The sequence below is a fragment of the Callithrix jacchus genome, chromosome 3 (genome assembly GCF_049354715.1).
Source record: "Callithrix jacchus isolate 240 chromosome 3, calJac240_pri, whole genome shotgun sequence".
Taxonomy (NCBI): Eukaryota; Metazoa; Chordata; class Mammalia; order Primates; family Cebidae; genus Callithrix; species Callithrix jacchus.
This window is the reverse complement of record NC_133504.1, coordinates 118,086,673-118,106,130: the sequence shown is the minus strand read 5'-3', so window position 1 is coordinate 118,106,130 and position 19,458 is coordinate 118,086,673. Positions and strand designations below refer to the sequence as shown.

General features: G+C 36.2%; 1 protein-coding gene across 1 annotated transcript in view; it reads right to left on the bottom strand.

Annotated features, from left to right (window-relative positions):
* Nucleotides 1-756: 756 nt before the first annotated feature.
* Nucleotides 757-19,458, bottom strand: part of ANTXR2 (ANTXR cell adhesion molecule 2) — a 157,064-nt gene continuing 138,362 nt past the window's right edge. The window contains exon 17 of the mRNA XM_008993102.5: nucleotides 757-2,657. Coding sequence (XP_008991350.3) covers nucleotides 2,619-2,657 — 39 coding nt within the window. The 3' untranslated portion in view covers nucleotides 757-2,618. The remainder of the gene's footprint in view (nucleotides 2,658-19,458) is intronic.

Genomic DNA, 19,458 nt, shown 5'->3' with positions numbered 1-19,458 from the left:
AAATACAAAATGTCATTAAATTTATAGAAATGGCTTTAATCTTTTTTTGGTTAAAAATTATAGGGATTTTTGATCTGGTCTTTTGGTAAGAAAATAACACTCTTTAAAACAAATTATTTTCAACTGCTAGTTAGTTGAAAAGAATTGGGGAAAAGCATAAAACAGATCTGGTTCTTATCTTTAGGGCAATGAAAGTCCATCAGTCTTTGAACATTATGAATGGTATTTTTAAGTCTACATATAGACCATTGCCACTTCCCCTTCACTGAGAATTCTTGGTAGTAGCTGCATAATAATCTATAGAAAGTTATTTTTCCATTTAAAGGCAGAGGTTAATTTACATTGTTAATACAGCAAAATCCAAGTATACTACATAATTCTAGATAAATTTAAAGTAGTTATGAAAAAAACATAGCTTTAGCTTCTGTAATATTCTCAATGCTATTAAAATAGCAATAATGGGTGGGCACTCATCAGAAATGAAGTGCACATTTAAGGAAGCAGCATTAGGTCTTGTTCCAGATGCAAATGCAGAACAAAGGGATGTAAGAACTCACTGCAGAAAGGGTTGGGTATACTATGTCAGGCTTCCAAGTTACACTTGCATACGCAGATACTGCCAATAGTATCGTCTGTGAACATGAAGGACATTTTGGAACTGAATAGAATTCCATTCCTGAAACTAAGCAGAACAACTGCATATTCAACCCAAGAAGGCATTAGCTTTACGTGGGCTTAAAGAAATGGTAGCACAGGCACAGGTAAAATTTTTATTTATGAATGTGTGGACACATGACTTTGGATCCAGCCAGCCAGTGACATAAATAAACTTGAGCAAAAGTTTCAAGCTAGATGATATATATGTATAGATAATTATATATTTGTTTGTGTGCGTAAGGCTTCTTGGAAGAGTGCCACAAACCTGGACACCAACCAACAGAATCACTCCCATCTTTTGAAATTTCCATTAAGAGCACAATGGGGGTAATTATACCAGGATGCTCCAATCGCTCTTTCCATCTTGTGCACTCACGTGCCCGCCAAACATGAAATGTTCACCTTCTCCCTTCCAATGTGATGGTTGTTGAACTTATTTTTAGTGTCATTTGATAAGCCTTTGTGCTAGCAGAGAGACATCCCACTGACCCAGCCACTGGTCATTGTCTATACCAGTTCACATCAAAGCAGGCGCGCTTTGTCAGGTTTCCAGTCGAATATCCATTTCGCATCTGAAGTACAGTATCAAAAGTGACTAGATCATTTGAGCATTTTTCTTCGGCTGCTGCCTTCCTCCCCCACAGTGTTTCTGCTCACGCTAACATAATTTGGCATCATCAACGTGACACGATGGTGGTTTTTCTAAAAAATTATAATACATACATTGTCCATATTTTGTGATGGTGACCCTCCTGAAGATTTGATTTCTAAATTGAAGAAAGGAGGTCTTTTTCTTCTACTGAATCATAACCAAGGTAGAGTGCCCCTCAAAATCCAAGTAATGCACATACAGTAATAGGTCATTCAATGTCAAAAGGCATAAAAAAGATGAGCAAAATCTTCACAGGCTGCTGCTTGCTGTTGCTTTTAATTATATTAATTAAACTTCGAAATTTTCATGCAAAGAGAGTTGCTGGCTTGTGACGCTGAAGAGCCCTTGGAGACTTGAAGAAAGAAAAAACCCTGAGCGGAAGCTTTGTGTTTACTGCTTCCTTTAAATTAAAAGCAAAACAAACTTCTAGGTATGTTTATGGATATTAATGCTTTATGCACTACTACATCCTAAACATAGGAAAAGGGGAATCTACCAGTCAGAGGGACAAATTCACAAAGCATGAGTCCCTTGTACTCCACTCAAGATCTTTAGCTAGAGGCTGTCTTTCTGTGGAATAACGCTCTATTAATTTTCTTGTCTCAAGTGCATAATGAAAGAAAGGTGTCTTCGAAAACTAAAGGGCAAAATCTTGCTTGCTACCAATTCCTTGAGGCATCTTGTCTACATTTTGTCATGCGTGTGCACTTTTCAGTGTTAGAATGACAAGATTTTCCAGTCAGAAACTTCCCGTAAGGCACACTGTGATAGGGGACTTGGAAGGATTCTGTGATCTGACATAGCTATAAGGCAATGTACTTCTTTATTTGCTTAGCCTGGTGGGAAATTTCATACTCTGCCTATGGATAAAGATCTTGGCAAATAAAAACACAAGTGCCATGTTACCATGTAAAAAATTCCTGTCTCCTATCATGGCTAGTTGTTTTGCAGTCCCTATTTTGATATCATCTTCATGTTGTTGCTCTTGTAGCTTTTCCTTCTTCTGTACATTCAAACAAACTATCTTTTACAAACCATAGTGTGCAGGTCAATGTTCCTCTTTATTGTCAATGTCATAAATCATGAGTTATCACTGAGTTTCATCATCTCCCATGTAGATGGCAAAACAAGTATTTGAAAATGTTTGGGGCAAGCAAAGCAGAAGGCAGAGAAAATATTTCCTGACTGAGAGGCATTAAGCTGCTCTTCCAAAAGCTTCTCAAATGCACTTGATGTTTTTCATTTGGTTGAAAATCAGCAATGTGAAAATGTGCCATCTTCGTACCTTCTTGGTCTTCCTACTTCCCTTTTACTGAGACGGAACTCGGGAGAAGTTTATGCACCGGCCCTGAGGAAAAAAATAAACCCATATTGAAATATTGAAGCAATTATTTAAAAAGCATGAGAACATCTAGTCTTCCTACCATGATATGATAAATGATTACCCAAGGAAAGTACAATGTTAACATGATAAATGAAGTCATAATTTTTTTTCCTTGGGTTAAAGCATGATGGTTCATTCAGATCTTTTCCACAGTAAGTTCACTTATGAGATAGTGTGGTAGAATTAATATGGAAATACAATTTTTGTTACTGTTATTTAAAATATAGCACTACTATCATAGCCATAAAAATATTAAAGCCACAACCAATATGCTTCTTTGTGTAATAAATTAAAATGAAAATATTCTCTTGCATAATCTGGTGCTCCTAAAATGCATACATGATGATCACAGTTAGTAAGTAGAAGGAGACTGAGGAAGAGGAATCCCAAGAAAGGGATCATCATCTTTTTGTAATTCCATTTTATGAAGGATTGTTGCAAGATCGTGTCCATTTTTATTGACCATGTCTCACCACTGCACTCCACCATGATGTGTTCATTTCAAATGGTGACTATTTGCGCTTATGCATTTCCCAAGAGGATTTGCCATTCTAATTTCTTAACACTTCTATGAAGGTTGTGCAGACACACTGTTCCATGTATAATTGTAAATAATCCAAGAAATATTTGAAAAAACAAAGTATCCAATTAGTGATAAGATACCTTCCTTTCCTCTCTTTGGTACCATACTACTGATCCACCATACTACCTAAATCATCTCCAGATTCTTCAACCAGCCAAAAGCTAGCATAGTGCTTTCTAAGATAGGATCAAGATTATCACCCTATTGAGATTTCTGTGTTTCTTACAATAACTACTCTCAAAATGTTTTAGATTTTAGAACTAAAGCATAATAAAATCTAAAGCAACAAAACACAATGTTGAAGAAGAATGGCTGGAATATAAAAGCAGAATTTTTGTCCATTTTACTCTCAAAAGTGACTGCTCAATAAATTTTAAATTTCACAAATAAATGAAGAAACAGAAAAGCATAAAAACAAAACAGAGCTAGGAGCTTCCATTAGTTTTTGCTAAAAGGCAAACATTCATCAAATTATCTGTCTTTTAAATATTTTTGGAGGTAACATTATTACTAAAATTTCCAATTTTTATTACTTACTTGTGTTAATGTCTACAAATCATATCAGTGCAAAAGAAAGTAAGAAAAAAAGCAGACAGATGATCAAACTAAAATGAGGTTAAAATTCCTTACTGATACAAGTCATAGGTCATGTATTCAGACTGTATTTTTGTGTTACCTAGAACTTTCAAACAAGATTTTTAGAGTGCATATTAAGTGAAGAGGTGCTCTTCTCTAGATTAACTAAGGAAGCTAAGTGTGTTCCCACAACACAATAAAACAATAAAAATGTTATTTTCACAACATGTCATGTTTCAAAATGGTTAGAAATACTTTTTTAAGAGGGACAGGTAGGAAACTGACATCATACACAAATAATTGAGCAGAATAAAAGCAGTGCTCCAAAAGCACAATAGTATATGTATTCAATGAGAAATAGATTGGAACTATGCAACTTCAACAGGGATGAACATTTAAAATATGATCTCTGTCAATATTCCAGAATCGAACAAATATATGAGAAATGATATTATGACAGCCAAGATATAAATTAATAACATATTTTTCTTGTGTATTTGTAGATCAAAAAGTAAAACTTTTCCCTCTTCTGTAAAATTTTAAAAATAATTGATTATGAATATTTTCATTTGTGCTTTATCACTTATTAATGATATAGATACAAGGATTCTTCTGTGATCACTTCTGTTCTGTATACCCTATTTAGTGTGTAATGACTAGTAATGATTAGATTATTAATTTACTCTAAGCAAGTGAATAGCTTAACAAGTGAGAGTCATAGTCTACCCAAATTCTCAAATTCACTTCAATACCTCAATTATTCCATACCTAAATTATTTATTTCATTTGATGTGATTTAATTAAAGATATGGAAACTTGAGTGAAGAAAACTCTGTTGATTTTGACTCTGAGGTCCTTATTACAATTCTTCCAAAGCTTGGTATTAAGTATTAACTATCAGCTGCCAAATGTCTCTAGATTTAAGCACCAAAAAAAAAAAAGAAAGAAAAGAAAAACTTATTAAATGCAATATATAACTATATGCTTTAAAAAACACTCATTAACAAAAATAAGCAAATGTTCTCTCCTTCTGATCATGGACTCAGTGGTTTTTACTTTTATCAACAGCTGATAATATCTGGGTGTAATTTTATTGTTCAAAAATTTTAAAGTAGGTGATTTTGGGAAATCTGTTGAAGAGTAACTGTTGGTGGGACACAGTGGATCAGACCTGTAATCCCAGCACTTTGGGAGGCCGAGGTGAGTGGATCATGAGGTCAAGAGATCGAGATCATCCTTGCCAACATGGTGAAACCCCGTCCCTACTAAAAATACAAAAATTAGCTGGGTGTGGCAGCATGTGCCCATAATCCCAGCTATTCGAAAGGCTGAGGCAGGAGAATCGCTTGAACCCAGGAGACAGAGGTTGCAGTGAGCCAAGATCGCACCACCACACTCCAGCCTGGAGACAGAGCTAGACTCCATCTCCAAAAAACAAAAACAAAAACAAAAGTTGTTGTTAAGTATTTCACAGTTTTCCCAGTCATGGGGCTCCTTTTCCCAAAGATCCCTACTGCATCTCCACTACAGCCGTACTACACTGTGCCATAATTGTGTGCTCAAATATCTAAAAGGAAAGATAACAGTCTTTAAATCTGAGCACTCTAAAGACAGAGTATGCCTTCCAGCTGCTGTCACTTCTTAACTGTGTGACCATGGGCAACTTAATGACTGTATACCTCAGTTCCTTTATTTAGCAAAATGAAGATTAAAAAAACGAACCTATTCTTAAGGCTGTTGTAAAGATTAAATTTGTTAATATATATATTAAGTCCTGAAAATAGTGCCTGACATATAGCAAACTCTCAATAAAAAACAGATACTGTTATTAGCCAGATCTCAAAAATGAGAAGATAGAAAGTATGGATCTGAGGAAGAGAAAGAGGATTAGCAAGGAGAAAAATAGTGGAAAAGGAGAGAAGAAAATATGGAGAAAACGGATGAGAGTAGCAAAAAAAGAGGAAAAGGTATGAAAGAAGAATCAAGAAAAATGGAAACTTCTGGGTAGAGGAAAATATTTTATTCAGTATTCCATCAGGTGTCTTACTTCCAGGCAATTATTTCATATTGGCTGCTGCCATCCACTTACCAGAAAATTTTAAAATCAAGGCAACACATCCGGTTGTAAGTAACCATGATTAGATAGCATCATCCTTCAACTACACCCAATACTAGCTTACAAAACACATATTAATGATAATGCTAATTATGTTTAAGGTCATAGATGTTTGGGCTGCCATTTATGTTACAGCAAGAAGTCTATGCCAGAACACTGCAGAGCAATTTTTATTTGTAGAGAATGGAATATGACAAGGCTTACAGGTCTGCCATATCCTCATGCTTAAAATGCCTACACAATAAAGGTATGTTACCAAGGTAGCAAGTAATGCAATATAAAATAACTTGAACATCACCACTCACTAAAAAACTGTACAGAATGAAAAGTAGTATTAATCATGTTTCTTTTTCTGAGACTATTTCACTTTTATAACAAATAATACAAGTGCTAAAAATAAGAGTTAACTAAGTAGTTTAATAAGAAACTATTAAATGTAAGCAAAATATACAGAAGAATATGTATAGACCTATATTTGTAAGTTTAATACTTTATTCTCTGTATAGAAGCTAATACTAGTATCAGGTGACAAGATTATATAGTCTCTGAAATAAACCACTCTAAAATTTTAATATGCCAAAATAGAGGAACATAAGATTCCCATGAGCAAGAGTTAAAATGAATGAATGTGTAATATTATGCCTATATTTCACAAGTAATTCAATAAACTGGAACTAAGGTGGCATAAGTGTTTGGTGAATAACATGTAATATATAATCATAATTATGAAGAAAATATTAATTTTCTTGATTTTCTGAACATTTAAATAATATTTCTAAATAATTTTCTTGATTTAAAGTCATGCCCTAATTATACATGTATATCATGAGTAAAATCTAAATGTCCTATTGTTGTAATGCTTTTGGTAGCACCCACACTACTTAATTAGGCAATCAATACAACCAACTTGAATTTGATATCATGCTTTATAAATCACTGAAGCATAAACTTTAACAATAAAAACAGGGGGGAGGACTCAAGATGGCGCTGTGAGAACAACCCAGGATTGGAGTTCTCGTTGTGTCTGCGGAGAGGTGAGTCTGAGCTGCATTTCCAGACTGATCTTTGTTGCTCAGGGAACGGGGAAATTCCCAAGTGAAGAGGAGACGCGGGACGCCAGGCAGATATTACGCCTGGCGAAGCCGGCAGCCGGGGTGGCGGCGGCCGGCCCTACCCAGCGCTCCCCACAGGGCGCACTTGTCCGGGTGCCCCGTTGAACCGGCAACTGGAGACGTGAGAGGGCTGGACTTGAGACTGAGCTAGACTTGAACAGTGGGCCAGCCCAGGGGATTGCAGGAACAGAGCGTTAGGATTGGCCCAGTGGGACGAACAAAACCGCGATTTCAAACAAGCCCCATGCAGACGGCCCAAGACGCTCTGAGGGGGAGGGGTGGCCACCATTACCGAGGTAACCCGCCCCAACTGAGATACACGCCCATTGCTGACGCAGCCAGCCGTTGCCGAGGCAACCCGTCCCTACTGAGATACACGCCCACTGCTGACGCAGCCTGCCATCGCCGAGGCAACCCGCTACAACAGAGAGACTCCGCCGCAGGGCGTGGCGGAGAACAGCGGAGCCAGGGCGAGCCTCACCACAGCAGGGCGGAGCCTCGGCAGGCAAACAGTGGCTAGTCTGCATCCTAGCTGAGCAGGACCTCAACGGACATCCAAAAATAAAGCCCAAACCCCTCAACACAGCATTTGAGAAAAAAAAGGGTTTTTTTAATGAGCTCTGTTGCAGCAGAATCAAACATAGCAGCCTAACAGCCCTGAATGAACAACACAGCTCACAGCTCAGCAATTAAACCCCTATAAAGTACAAACTGTCTCCTCTATATCCAAAAGACTGACATTAGGCAGGCACCATCGTGGGACAAAGATAGCAGAAAAAGAAACTGGTAGCATCCCTCGCTGTGCCACAGCAGCTAGAGGTGCACCCCAGACAAGCAGGGTCTGGAGCGGACCTCAGCACTCGTACAGCGAAGGGGCTAGACTGGTAGAAGGAAAACCAAGCAACAGAAATACTTCATCATCAACATTCAGGGTGTCCACTCAGAGACCCAATTGAAAAGTCAGCAACTACGCAGACGACCAGCGGACAAATCCGCAAAGATGGGAAGAAACCAGCGCAAAAAGGAGGAAAACACCCCCCGAAACCAGAACACCTCGCCTCCTAGAAAGGACCAAAACTCCTCACCAGCAAGGGAACAAAGCTGGACGGAGAATGACTGTGATGAAATGACGGAATTAGACTTCAGAAGATGGATAATGAGAAACTTTGGTGAGCTAAAAGATCATGTATTAAATCAATGCAAAGAAACTAAGAACCTTGAGAAAAGATTTGAAAAAAGATTTGAGGAAATGATAACAAGAATGGATAACTTAGAGAGGAATATGAATGAATTAAAGGAGCTGAGAAACACAATACGAGAACTTCGCGAAGCATGCACAAGTTTCAATAGCCGAATTGACCAAGCAGAAGAAAGAATATCTGAAGTCGAAGACCAACTCAATGAAATAAAACGAGAAACCAAGATTAGAGAAAAAAACGCAAAAAAGAATGAACAAAGTCTCCAAGAAATGTGGGACTATGTGAAAAGACCTAACCTACGTTTGATAGGTGTACCAGAAGGGGACGAAGAGAATGAATCCAAGCTGGAAAATACTCTTCAGGACATCATCCAGGAAAATTTCCCCCACCTAGCAAGACAGGCCAACACTCAATTGCAGGAAATTCAGAGAACACCACAAAGATATTCCGCAAGAAGAGCAACCCCAAGGCACATAATCGTCAGATTCAATAGGGTTGAAATAAAGGAGAGAATACTAAGGGCAGCCAGAGAGAAAGGTTGGGTCACCCACAAAGGGAAGCCCATCAGACTCACAGCAAATCTCTCGGCAGAAACACTACAAGCCAGAAGAGAGTGGGGGCCAATATTCAACATCCTTAAAGAAAAGAACTTTCAACCCAGAATTTCATATCCAGCCAAACTGAGCTTCAGAAGTGAAGGAAAAATAAAATCCTTTGCGAACAAGCAAGTACTCAGAGATTTTGTCACCACCAGGCCTGCTTTACAAGAGCTCCTAGAAGAGGCACTACACATAGAAAGGATCAACCAGTACCAGCCATTCCAAAATCACACTGAATGCTAAAGGGCATCAACATAATGAAGAATCTACAACAACTAACAGGCAAAACAGCCACTTAGCATCAAAATGGCAGTATCAAATTCACACATAACAATATTAACCCTAAATGTAAATGGACTAAATGCACCAATCAAAAGACACAGACTGGCAAATTGGATAAAAAGCCAAAACCCATCAGTGTGCTGTATCCAGGAAACCCATCTCACATGCAAGGATACACAAAGGCTCAAAATAAAGGGATGGAGGAAGATTTACCAAGCTAATGGAAAGCAAAAAAAAGCAGGAGTTGCAATTCTCATCTCCGATAAAATAGACTTTAAAGCAACAAAGATCAAAAGAGACAAAGAAGGCCATTACATAATGGTAAAAGGATCGATACAACAAGAAGAGCTAACGATCCTAAACATATATGGACCCAATGCAGGAGCACTCAGATACATAAGGCAAGTTCTTAAGGACTTACAAAAGGACTTAGACTCTCACACAATAATAGTGGGAGACTTTAACACTCCACTGTCAATACTAGACAGATCTACCAGACAAAAAATCAACAAGGATATCCAGGGCTTGAACTCAGACCTGGAGCAAGCAAACCTGATAGACATTTACAGAACTCTCCACCCCAAATCCACAGAATACACATTCTTCTCAGCACCACATCACACCTAATCTAAAATTGACCACATAATTGGAAGTAAAGCACTGCTCAGCAAATGCAAAACAACTGAAATCATAACAAACAGCCTCTCAGACCATAGTGCAATCAAGTTAGAACTCAGAATTCAGAAACCGACCCAGAACCGCACAGCTTCATGGAAACTGAACAACTGGCTCTTGAATGTTGACTGGGTAAACAACGAAATGAAGGCAGAAATAAAGAAGTTCTTCGAAACCAATGAGAACGAAGACACAACGTGCCAGAACCTCTGGGACACATTTAAAGCAGTCTCTAGAGGAAAGCATATAGCAATAAGTGCCCATATGAGGAGAATGGAGAGATATAAAATTGACACCCTATCGTCAAAATTGAAAGAGCTAGAGGACCAAGACCAAAAAAACTCAAAACCCAGCAGAAGACAAGAAATAACTAAGATCAGAGCTGAGCTGAAGGAGATTGAGACACGAAAAACCCTTCAAAAAATCAATAAATCCAAGAGCTGGTTTTTTGAAAAGATCAACAAAATAGACAGACCACTAGCCAGATTGATTAAAAATAAAAGAGAGAACAACCAAATAGATGCAATAAAAAATGATAAAGGGGAAATCACCACAGATTCCACAGAAATTCAAACCATCATCAGAGAATATTACAAACAACTATATGCGCATAAACTAGTAAACCTGGAAGAAATGGACAAATTCCTGGACTCCTGTGTCCTCCCAAGCCTAAACCAGGAGGAAGCTGAAACTATGAATAGACCAATAACAAGGTCTGAAGTTGAGGCAGCAATTAAGAGCCTACCACACAAAAAAAGCCCAGGTCCAGACGGGTTCACAGCCGAATTCTACCAGACACACAAGGAGGAGCTGGCACCATTTCTTCTAAAACTATTTCAAACAATCCAAAAAGAGGGAATCCTTCCCAAATCATTTTATGAGACCAACATCATTCTGATACCAAAACCCGGCAGAGACCCAACGAGAAAAGAAAACTTCAGGCCAATATCCATGATGAACATAGATGCAAAAAATCTTCAATAAAATATTGGCAAGCCGAATGCAACAGCAAATCAAAAAACTTATTCATCATGATCAAGTAGGATTCATCCCGGGGATGCAAGGCTGGTTCAACATACGCAAGTCTATAAATGTAATTCACCACATAAACAGAACCAAAAACAAAAACCACATGATTATCTCAATTGACGCAGAGAAGGCATTTGACAAAATTCAACAGCCCTTTATGCTAAAAACCCTCAATAAACCCGGTATTGATGGAACGTATCTCAAAGTAATAAAAGCTATTTATGACAAACCAACAGCCAATATCATACTGAATGGGCAAAAACTGGAAGCATTCCCTTTGAAATCTGGCACTAGACAAGGATGCCCTCTTTCACCACTCCTATTCAATATAGTACTGGAAGTTCTAGCCAGAGCAATCAGGCAAGAAAAAGAAATAAAGGGTATTCAAATAGGAAAGGTGGAAGCCAAATTGTCTCTATTTGTAGACGACATGATAGTATACCTAGAAGACCCCATCGCCTCAGCCCAAAAACTCCTGAAACTGATAAGCAACTGCAGCAAAGTCTCAGGATATAAAAGCAATGTGCAAAAATCACAAGCATTCGTCTACACCAATAACAGACTTAAAGAAAGCCAAATCAAGAGCGAACTGCCATTCGCAATTGCTACAAAAACAATAAAATACCTTGGAATACAACTCACAAGGAACGTAAGAGACCTCTTCAAGGAGAACTACAAACCACTGCTCAACGAAATCAGAGAGGACACAAACAGATGGAGAAACATTCCATGTTCATGGTTAGGAAGAATTAATATCGTGAAAATGGCTATACTGCCCAAAGTAATTTACAGAATCAACGCTATCCCCATCAAGCTACCATTGACTTTCTTCACAGAACTGGAAAAAACCACCATGAACTTCATATGGAACCAAAAGAGAGCCCGCATAGCCAAGTTAATTCTAAGCAAAAAGAACACAGCGGGGGGCATCACACTACCAGATTTCAAACTATACTACAAGGCTACAGTAATCAAAACAGCATGGTACTGGTACCAAAACAGAGATATAGACCAATGGAACAAAACAGAGGCACCGGAGGCAACACAACATACATACAACTATACAATCTTTGATAAACCTGACAAAAACAAGCAATGGGGAAAGGATTCCATGTTTAACAAATGGTGTTGGGAAAACTGGCTAGCCATGTGCAGAAAGCAGAAACTGGACCCCTTCCTGACACCTTACACTAAAATTAACTCCAGATGGATTAAAGACTTAAACATAAGACCTGGCACCATAAAAACCCTAGAAGAAAATCTAGGCAAAACTATCCAGGACATAGGAGTAGGCAAAGACTTCATGAACAAAACACCAAAAGCATTGGCAACCAAAGCCAAAATAGACAAATGGGACCTAATGAAACTCCACAGCTTCTGCACGGCAAAAGAAACAGTCACTAGAGTGGATCGGCAACCAACAGAATGGAAAAAAATTTTTGCAGTTTACCCATCTGACAAAGGGCTGATATCCAGAATTTACAAAGAACTCAAACAGATTTACAGGAAAAAAACAAACAAGCCCATTCAAAAGTGGGCAAAGGATATGAACAGATACTTTACGAAAGAAGACATATATGAGGCCAACAATCATATGAAAAAATGCTCATCGTCACTGATCATCAGAGAGATGCAAATCAAAACCACATTGAGATACCATCTCACGCCAGTTAGAATGGCGATCATTAAAAAATCTGGAGACAACAGATGCTGGAGAGGATGTGGAGAAAAAGGAACACTTTTACACTGTTGGTGGGAGTGTAAATTAGTTCAACCATTGTGGAAGATGGTGTGGCGATTCCTCAAGGCCTTAGAAATAGAAATTCCATTTGACCCAGCAATCCCATTACTGGGTATATATCCAAAAGACTATAAATCCTTCTACTATAAGGACACATGTACATGAATGTTCATTGCAGCACTGTTTACAATAGCAAAGACCTGGAATCAACCCAAATGCCCATTGATAATAGACTGGATTGGAAAAATGTGGCACATATACACCATGGAATATTATGCAGCAATCAGAAATGATGAGTTTGTGTCGTTTGTAGGGACATGGATGAATCTGGAAAACATCATCCTCAGCAAACTGACACAAGAACAGAAAATGAAACACCGCATATTCTCACTCATAGGTGGGTGATGAAAAATGAGAACACATGGACACAGAAAGGGGAGTACTAAACACTGGGGTCTATTGGGGGGAAAAGGGGAGGGCCAGTGGGAGGGGGAGGTGGGGAGGGATAGCCTGGGGAGCAAAGCCAAATGTGGGTGAAGGGGAGAAGAAAAGAAAGCACACTGCCATGTGTGTACCTACACAACTGTCTTGCATGCTCTGCTCATGTACCCCAAAACCTATAATCCAATAAAAAATTAAAAAAATTAAAAAAAAAAAAAAAAACAATAAAAACATTTCATCAATATAAAATTGAATTAAATTAGTGTCTGCATTAGTTTAAAAATGAAGTATAAATATATTACCTTATTTTGGTTTGGAACTATAATACTCTGTATTCAATAAAAACATTGCTAAATTTATTAATTTTGCATGACATAAAAGTTGAGAAGTAGAACTGATGAAATATTCATAAAAATTAAGATTAGTCAGAATAAAGATAATTTTATCACTGACTTTAAGCTACAGCAAAACACATTTAAAGTATATTAATTTAGAAATCATAATTTTTCAGATACTGATTGACTGTTGTAGTTGACCTTTCTCCATATATTAAGGAATTTGGCAAATTAATCTGAGTAAGATTACTCTGGGTGTGTTTACCAACTTAAACATTATTTTTAGTTTAGCATATTTTATATATTAATCACTGAATCATTAAATTATGATCTTGTTAAGGAAACATTACATTTACCCAATAAAAATTATGGCTTTAAAGGAATAAAACTGTCTCCCTTTTAAAGAATACTGTTTTATGCAAGCTTATATTGAAAACAATGCCTAACTAGTGAATTTCTGTGGCAAGAAAAGAACTTTTGTGCATTGCTAGTGAAAGTAAAATTGTCAAAATCTATATGGTAAGCAAAGTATGTAAAAATGGTCTTTAAAAGCTTACACATTCTTGACTCAATAATTTCACTTTAGGAATCTAACCTAATAAAATAGCTAGACAGAGATTTTAAAATATTTACTATAGAGTTTTTATAAAAGTCAAAAATATACTCATTTCTTATTTATTTCTGCCCAACAGAGACTAGTTGAATAAATTCGTATTCATATATTTTACTCTATTACATAGCCATTAAAAATAAGGAAACTTTCTGAAGGTGAAATACAATGGTGACTAAAAACAACGAATTTTACATAGATGTGATTGTAATTATACAATATATGCCCCAAAAGTAAAAGACTTTAACAGACAATACACAGACATGCTGCAGGTTAATGGGATATCATATGACTTCTTGCATTCTATTTTTTGCCTTTTCTGCATATTCATACATTTGATAATTTAAAAAGTAACATTAGTTTTCAAAGAGTGAATTCATTCAGCAAACATGCAATCATTTTTAAACATCTGTATCTATGTTTTTAAAAGTCAGCTCAAGAACTTATTAACTACTCACTCTCTGGAATCACCACTAACTTCCAACTATGCCAAAGCTTTTCAGCACTGAATGGGCCCGTAAGTTAACTCTTTTACTCATCTTTGGGTTGTACTTTACAGTTAATATCCTGGTCTACCCACTCTAATGCAGTTCAACTCAAGAGTACATTTACATGGTAGAAGATTTATGAATAAGTCTTATAATCTATAGTCAGCATTTTCCTCTTATACAAAATTCTAAGAGTTTAAGTAAAATCCCTGTGCAAGCATTTGGCAAGGTCACAACTGGCTATCTAATTTTTTAAAATGTGTTTGTGTGTATGTGTATAAGTATATGTCAGTACACACGTAAAACCTACCTTATGCCCTATGTATGCTGGAGTTCATTACATTTAAATAAATATAAGGGGGGCTTTTTAATTTTAATATTACAGTAAACTTTTAATCACATTCCCAATATCTAGGGCATATAATTTCTCTGTGCAATTAACAATATAGAATATATATGTCTCAGGTATTTATCTGTAATAATGTTAGAATCCTTTCTGTCCCAGTCAACTGGCAAAACTACTCTCAGTTGACTCTAAGTGGAATGATAGCCATTTATTTCTCTAGGTCAATGGTTTATTTATAGTGTAAGCCATGAAGTCCTGTGGCATTTGCAAGGTACCTCACAGGTCACCGTGGCTGGTGCAGTACGTGAGAAGGCAACAGGTAGGAACAATTGCAGGCCTCTCAAACCTAATGCTCCACTTTCATCTATCTTTTAAAATTACAATTCGGTATATAAAATTTGTGTCTGTGCTAAAAATGTAGTTTGATAACTATTAGTCCAGATCATGCCTGTGTCAAGTCAGATCACTAGTAAACTATCTGTATACATAGACTTGATTTCTTTACTTTTCTTTAGATTTTTCTCATAGATCTACATAAACAATATAACAGTCTCTCTTCCTTTTTTCCCTTGGTTATATGAAGAGCCCTACAAATATTGGTCATATGAAGAGAATTATGCATTCTGGAAAACTGCTATTGAGGACACTGATATTGAGGGACCAATTCTCCTTGGTGTTCAGGGCTAGGAAAAAGGTTGTCAATTCTGGTAAGCTCATATGTTTCCCTTTTATTATATAATGGCAACTATACAACTTAACCTCTTTCTCTTTATGCATTGGCTTTTAGGAAGCCCAGATTTAAAAGATTTCCTAAAAGCAATTGCTAATCTTAGTATAGATCTTCTGTTATAACTATATCTTGACTTTGGATCATTATTATTTACCTATTTTTATTCTTCTGAGGTTTGATTGTATTTTTTTTCTCAATACTTCTTTAAAAGTACACTAGGTATAAGCAAACATAAACTAATACAGGTTTCTTTCTTGATTCTTAACTTTCTCAGTCATGGAGAATATTCAAACTCCTCTTAATCTCTACAATACTCCAACAAAGAATTGCCTAAACCTGTGCCTTATGCAATAAGACCATATGCTTCCTATGTTGCTTTTTCTTATTCTCTTAGGGCTTAATGAGGTGGTCTGTAGACAGACAATGTCAAATTATTATTTATTTGAATGTAAACTGAACTAAGTTGAAAAAATTCATATGAACTTGAAGTTTATACATGCAAGCATGGTGAAACCATACTATTCTTCACATAATCCCAAAGTTCTGCAAATAAATCTGTCTGAAGACTTAAAACTTCATTTTTTGTGTGTGTGTGTACTAGGCAAAGTAAGCACAATATAATTCTTTACAAATTGGAATGTATTAATAGTTTCGATTCATCACGTAGAGCACAGCTCTGTGTGGAAGCTTTGTTTTATTACAAACTTTTCTTTGGTATAAGAATAATCAGAATGTATCAAGGATACAACACAAACAAAAAATCTGGTCATAGCAAAAGCTAAACTCACCATCAGAATCTTTAACTTCAGGCAATAAATCAGTGTATCTTAGCATGAGAAGCTTATTGACGTTTTCAGGCAACAAATTAGTGTATCTTAGAGTGAGAAGTTTATTGACATTTTCCCAAAAATTGGTAGCAAAACCTTCTCATGAGCCTCACAATAAGAATGAAGGGAAAGGAGATACCTAAAGAAAAATGTCTGATATTACATGACTACTCCGCAGTTAAATAGACCAAGAGGTAAAAATATGACAACAGTAGGAATTGACATATATGCTGTTGCTTAGGTATACAGACCCCAACTCCTCAGTAATATTTAAAACTGACTTCACTGTCTCATTTTCACTGTGGCCAGTAATAGCAGCATTAACCAGTGCAAGTGCCATGTCTCCCATCTCTTGAGCATTAAAATTCCACTGGCATTAACACCTGTGAGCTCCTTTACTAGCTATCTGCACAGGATGTATTTCACTGCTATAACTGTTACAGTATTATGCTCACCTCATAAATATCCATTGACAAGCTGAAGCAAACAACTGCACTTTAGTTTAGACTTTTCAAACACAGATAGCTGATTTATTTATAAATCACTTCTTAAAAAAGTTTACTAAACCTTCATGTTCTGTACAACAGTAAAGAGTGTTTCAAATTTAAAATTGTATACAAAGCACCCATACACATAGACATAGAGACAAATCAAGAGTTCCAAGAAATCACTCATATAAGGAGAAACTTGAGAACACAATAGGCATTTTAAGTGGAGATTTTCTGTAGCAAATGGAGATTCAGGACTGAAGAAAGGCATATAGTATCACATCTCTCTCTCTGTCTCTTCGTATATATGTATATAAAGAATCTGTGCTATCCTTTGCTCTAAATAAAACTGCAAAATTTTAAGCTGAAATATAAATTCCACATACTGTTTTCTAATGGAAGCTCAACCTATAAATGTGCAATTTTACAGTAGAGACCACGCACCATATGGATATTCAGGAGATGTCATGAAGAGAAGTTCTGAGTTTGGCTGAAAATTTTACCTTTAAATGTTTTTTCTTCAGTCTCTCTAATCTGCCACAGGACCTGCAAAATGTTAGTGACTCTATACACATGGTTAATGTTTATTTTGCAAATACCTAGGTTTTTAAATATCTGTTGAAATTCAGGCATATAGTTGGCAGTTAATGATACACCTAAACCATACCTCATAATAGTAAGATGAAATTGATGCTTCCAAATTGTTAATTTCAAGTAAGATATATATCTGGATGTATTTATAGATATCTACAAAAATCATTTTGGAAATACCTTCTTTTGTGTCTCCTAATAAGTCAAAATGGCAAGTAGGTGCCCCACAGGTATTAATAGATAGCTATAGACATAGATATAATCAAGATAGAATTCTGTATACCTTTTTAGTTGCTTAACATTTATTTTGTGAGACATATAATATATCACGTAGAAATTATTTTCTGCTTTCTAATCTCAACTAGAATACAGATCATTTCATAGATCTTAAATCAATAGTAGAAGATTGCTCGTAATATAACCGTAAAGCAATAGAAAAACAGAAAGCAATCTATATATATTATAGCATTACTGGTATTAACAAAAGCCTGAAAATGATCCAAATGTCCACCAATAAGAAACAAGTTGAATAAACTAAGATACAGATAGAAAATGTAATACTATAAATGATATACATCTGTTAGAAAGAATGAGGAAAATTTCTATACATCATTGTGGAATGATGAACAGGATTTATGAAGGGGGTTAAAATGAAGGGGCATATAGTATACACACTATAGCAACTTTTATATTACAAAGAAGGAAAATACACTAGCATCAATATACGCTTAATTTTAAAAAGAAAGAAAAAAATAATTCATTTGAAAATAGAATTGGTTAGCAATAAGTGGGCGGCACAGAGTAGAGTGAATAAGAATGTAAATGAGATAACTTTCAATGTATCTTGTTATATGCTATTAAATACAAACATGTAAACGTTTGACGTTTGAAAAACAGTTACATAATAAAAATAAATTTCCCAAAATTAAAATAACCTTCACTACGTGCAAGGAAGAAGCCTGCCAAAAGCATAGGACATGGCGGGAAAATTGGTGTGGAGAGGTCCTACCACAGTATCTGAGGCTTTCTTTGAGAGCAAAGAAGTAGTCAACTGAAGGCTGGGAGAAAGACAGGAGGGTAGAGAAATAGTTCCTTCTTCAAAGGCACATGGAGCTTTCTCCAAGGGAACAGAAGCAGCTCACAGAAGCTTTGGGACACGACAAGAAGAAAGAGAAAGAATAGCCCTGCGGAACCCAGAGCCTTCCCCAAACACAGGGTAGCAGTCTGCTGAAACCTGGAAGCAGAACTGAGAAATATTCCCCTGAATCTCATGGGGCCCTCTCACATTGCAGATGAACTATAATGGAAAGAGAGACAGACAGACAGACAGAGAGACAGAGAGAGAGAGAGAGAAAGAGAGATATTGAAGGGAAATCCTTAATCCTATCCTCAATAATGAAAGCTAGTAGTGAACTAAAAACAAGAGTAAAACTTAACTACAGATTAGCAACATGACAAAGAAAGGGATACATACTTTATAAAGGGTAAATGATATCTAGGTCAGCCTTTTTTTAAAATTCTCAGGATCTAGCATAAAATTACAAATTATGGTACACACAAAGAAGCATAAAAATATGACTACTAATCAGTGAAAACACAAATAATATAGGCAACTCTACACATAGATTAGATACTGTAGTTAATAGACATGGATTTGAAATAGCTATGATAAAAATGTTATAGATCTTGCAAAAAAGGTAGATAACATGCATAAAGGTATTGGAATATCAGAAGAAATGGAAACTATAAATAAGAAGCTATAATAAGTTATCAAAACTAAAGAGAAAACATACAATATCAGAAATAAAGAATATTTGATTGGTTTTAAAGTAGAATGGACACAGCAGAAGAAACACTCACTGAATTTAAAGGTAAAAAAAACAGAAATTGTTTAAATTTAAAAATAGAGATAAAATAACTAAGGAGAATTTGAGCCATATGGGACAATATTCAATTGTCTATCATATAAGTAATAAGTATCCCATTAGGAGAGGACA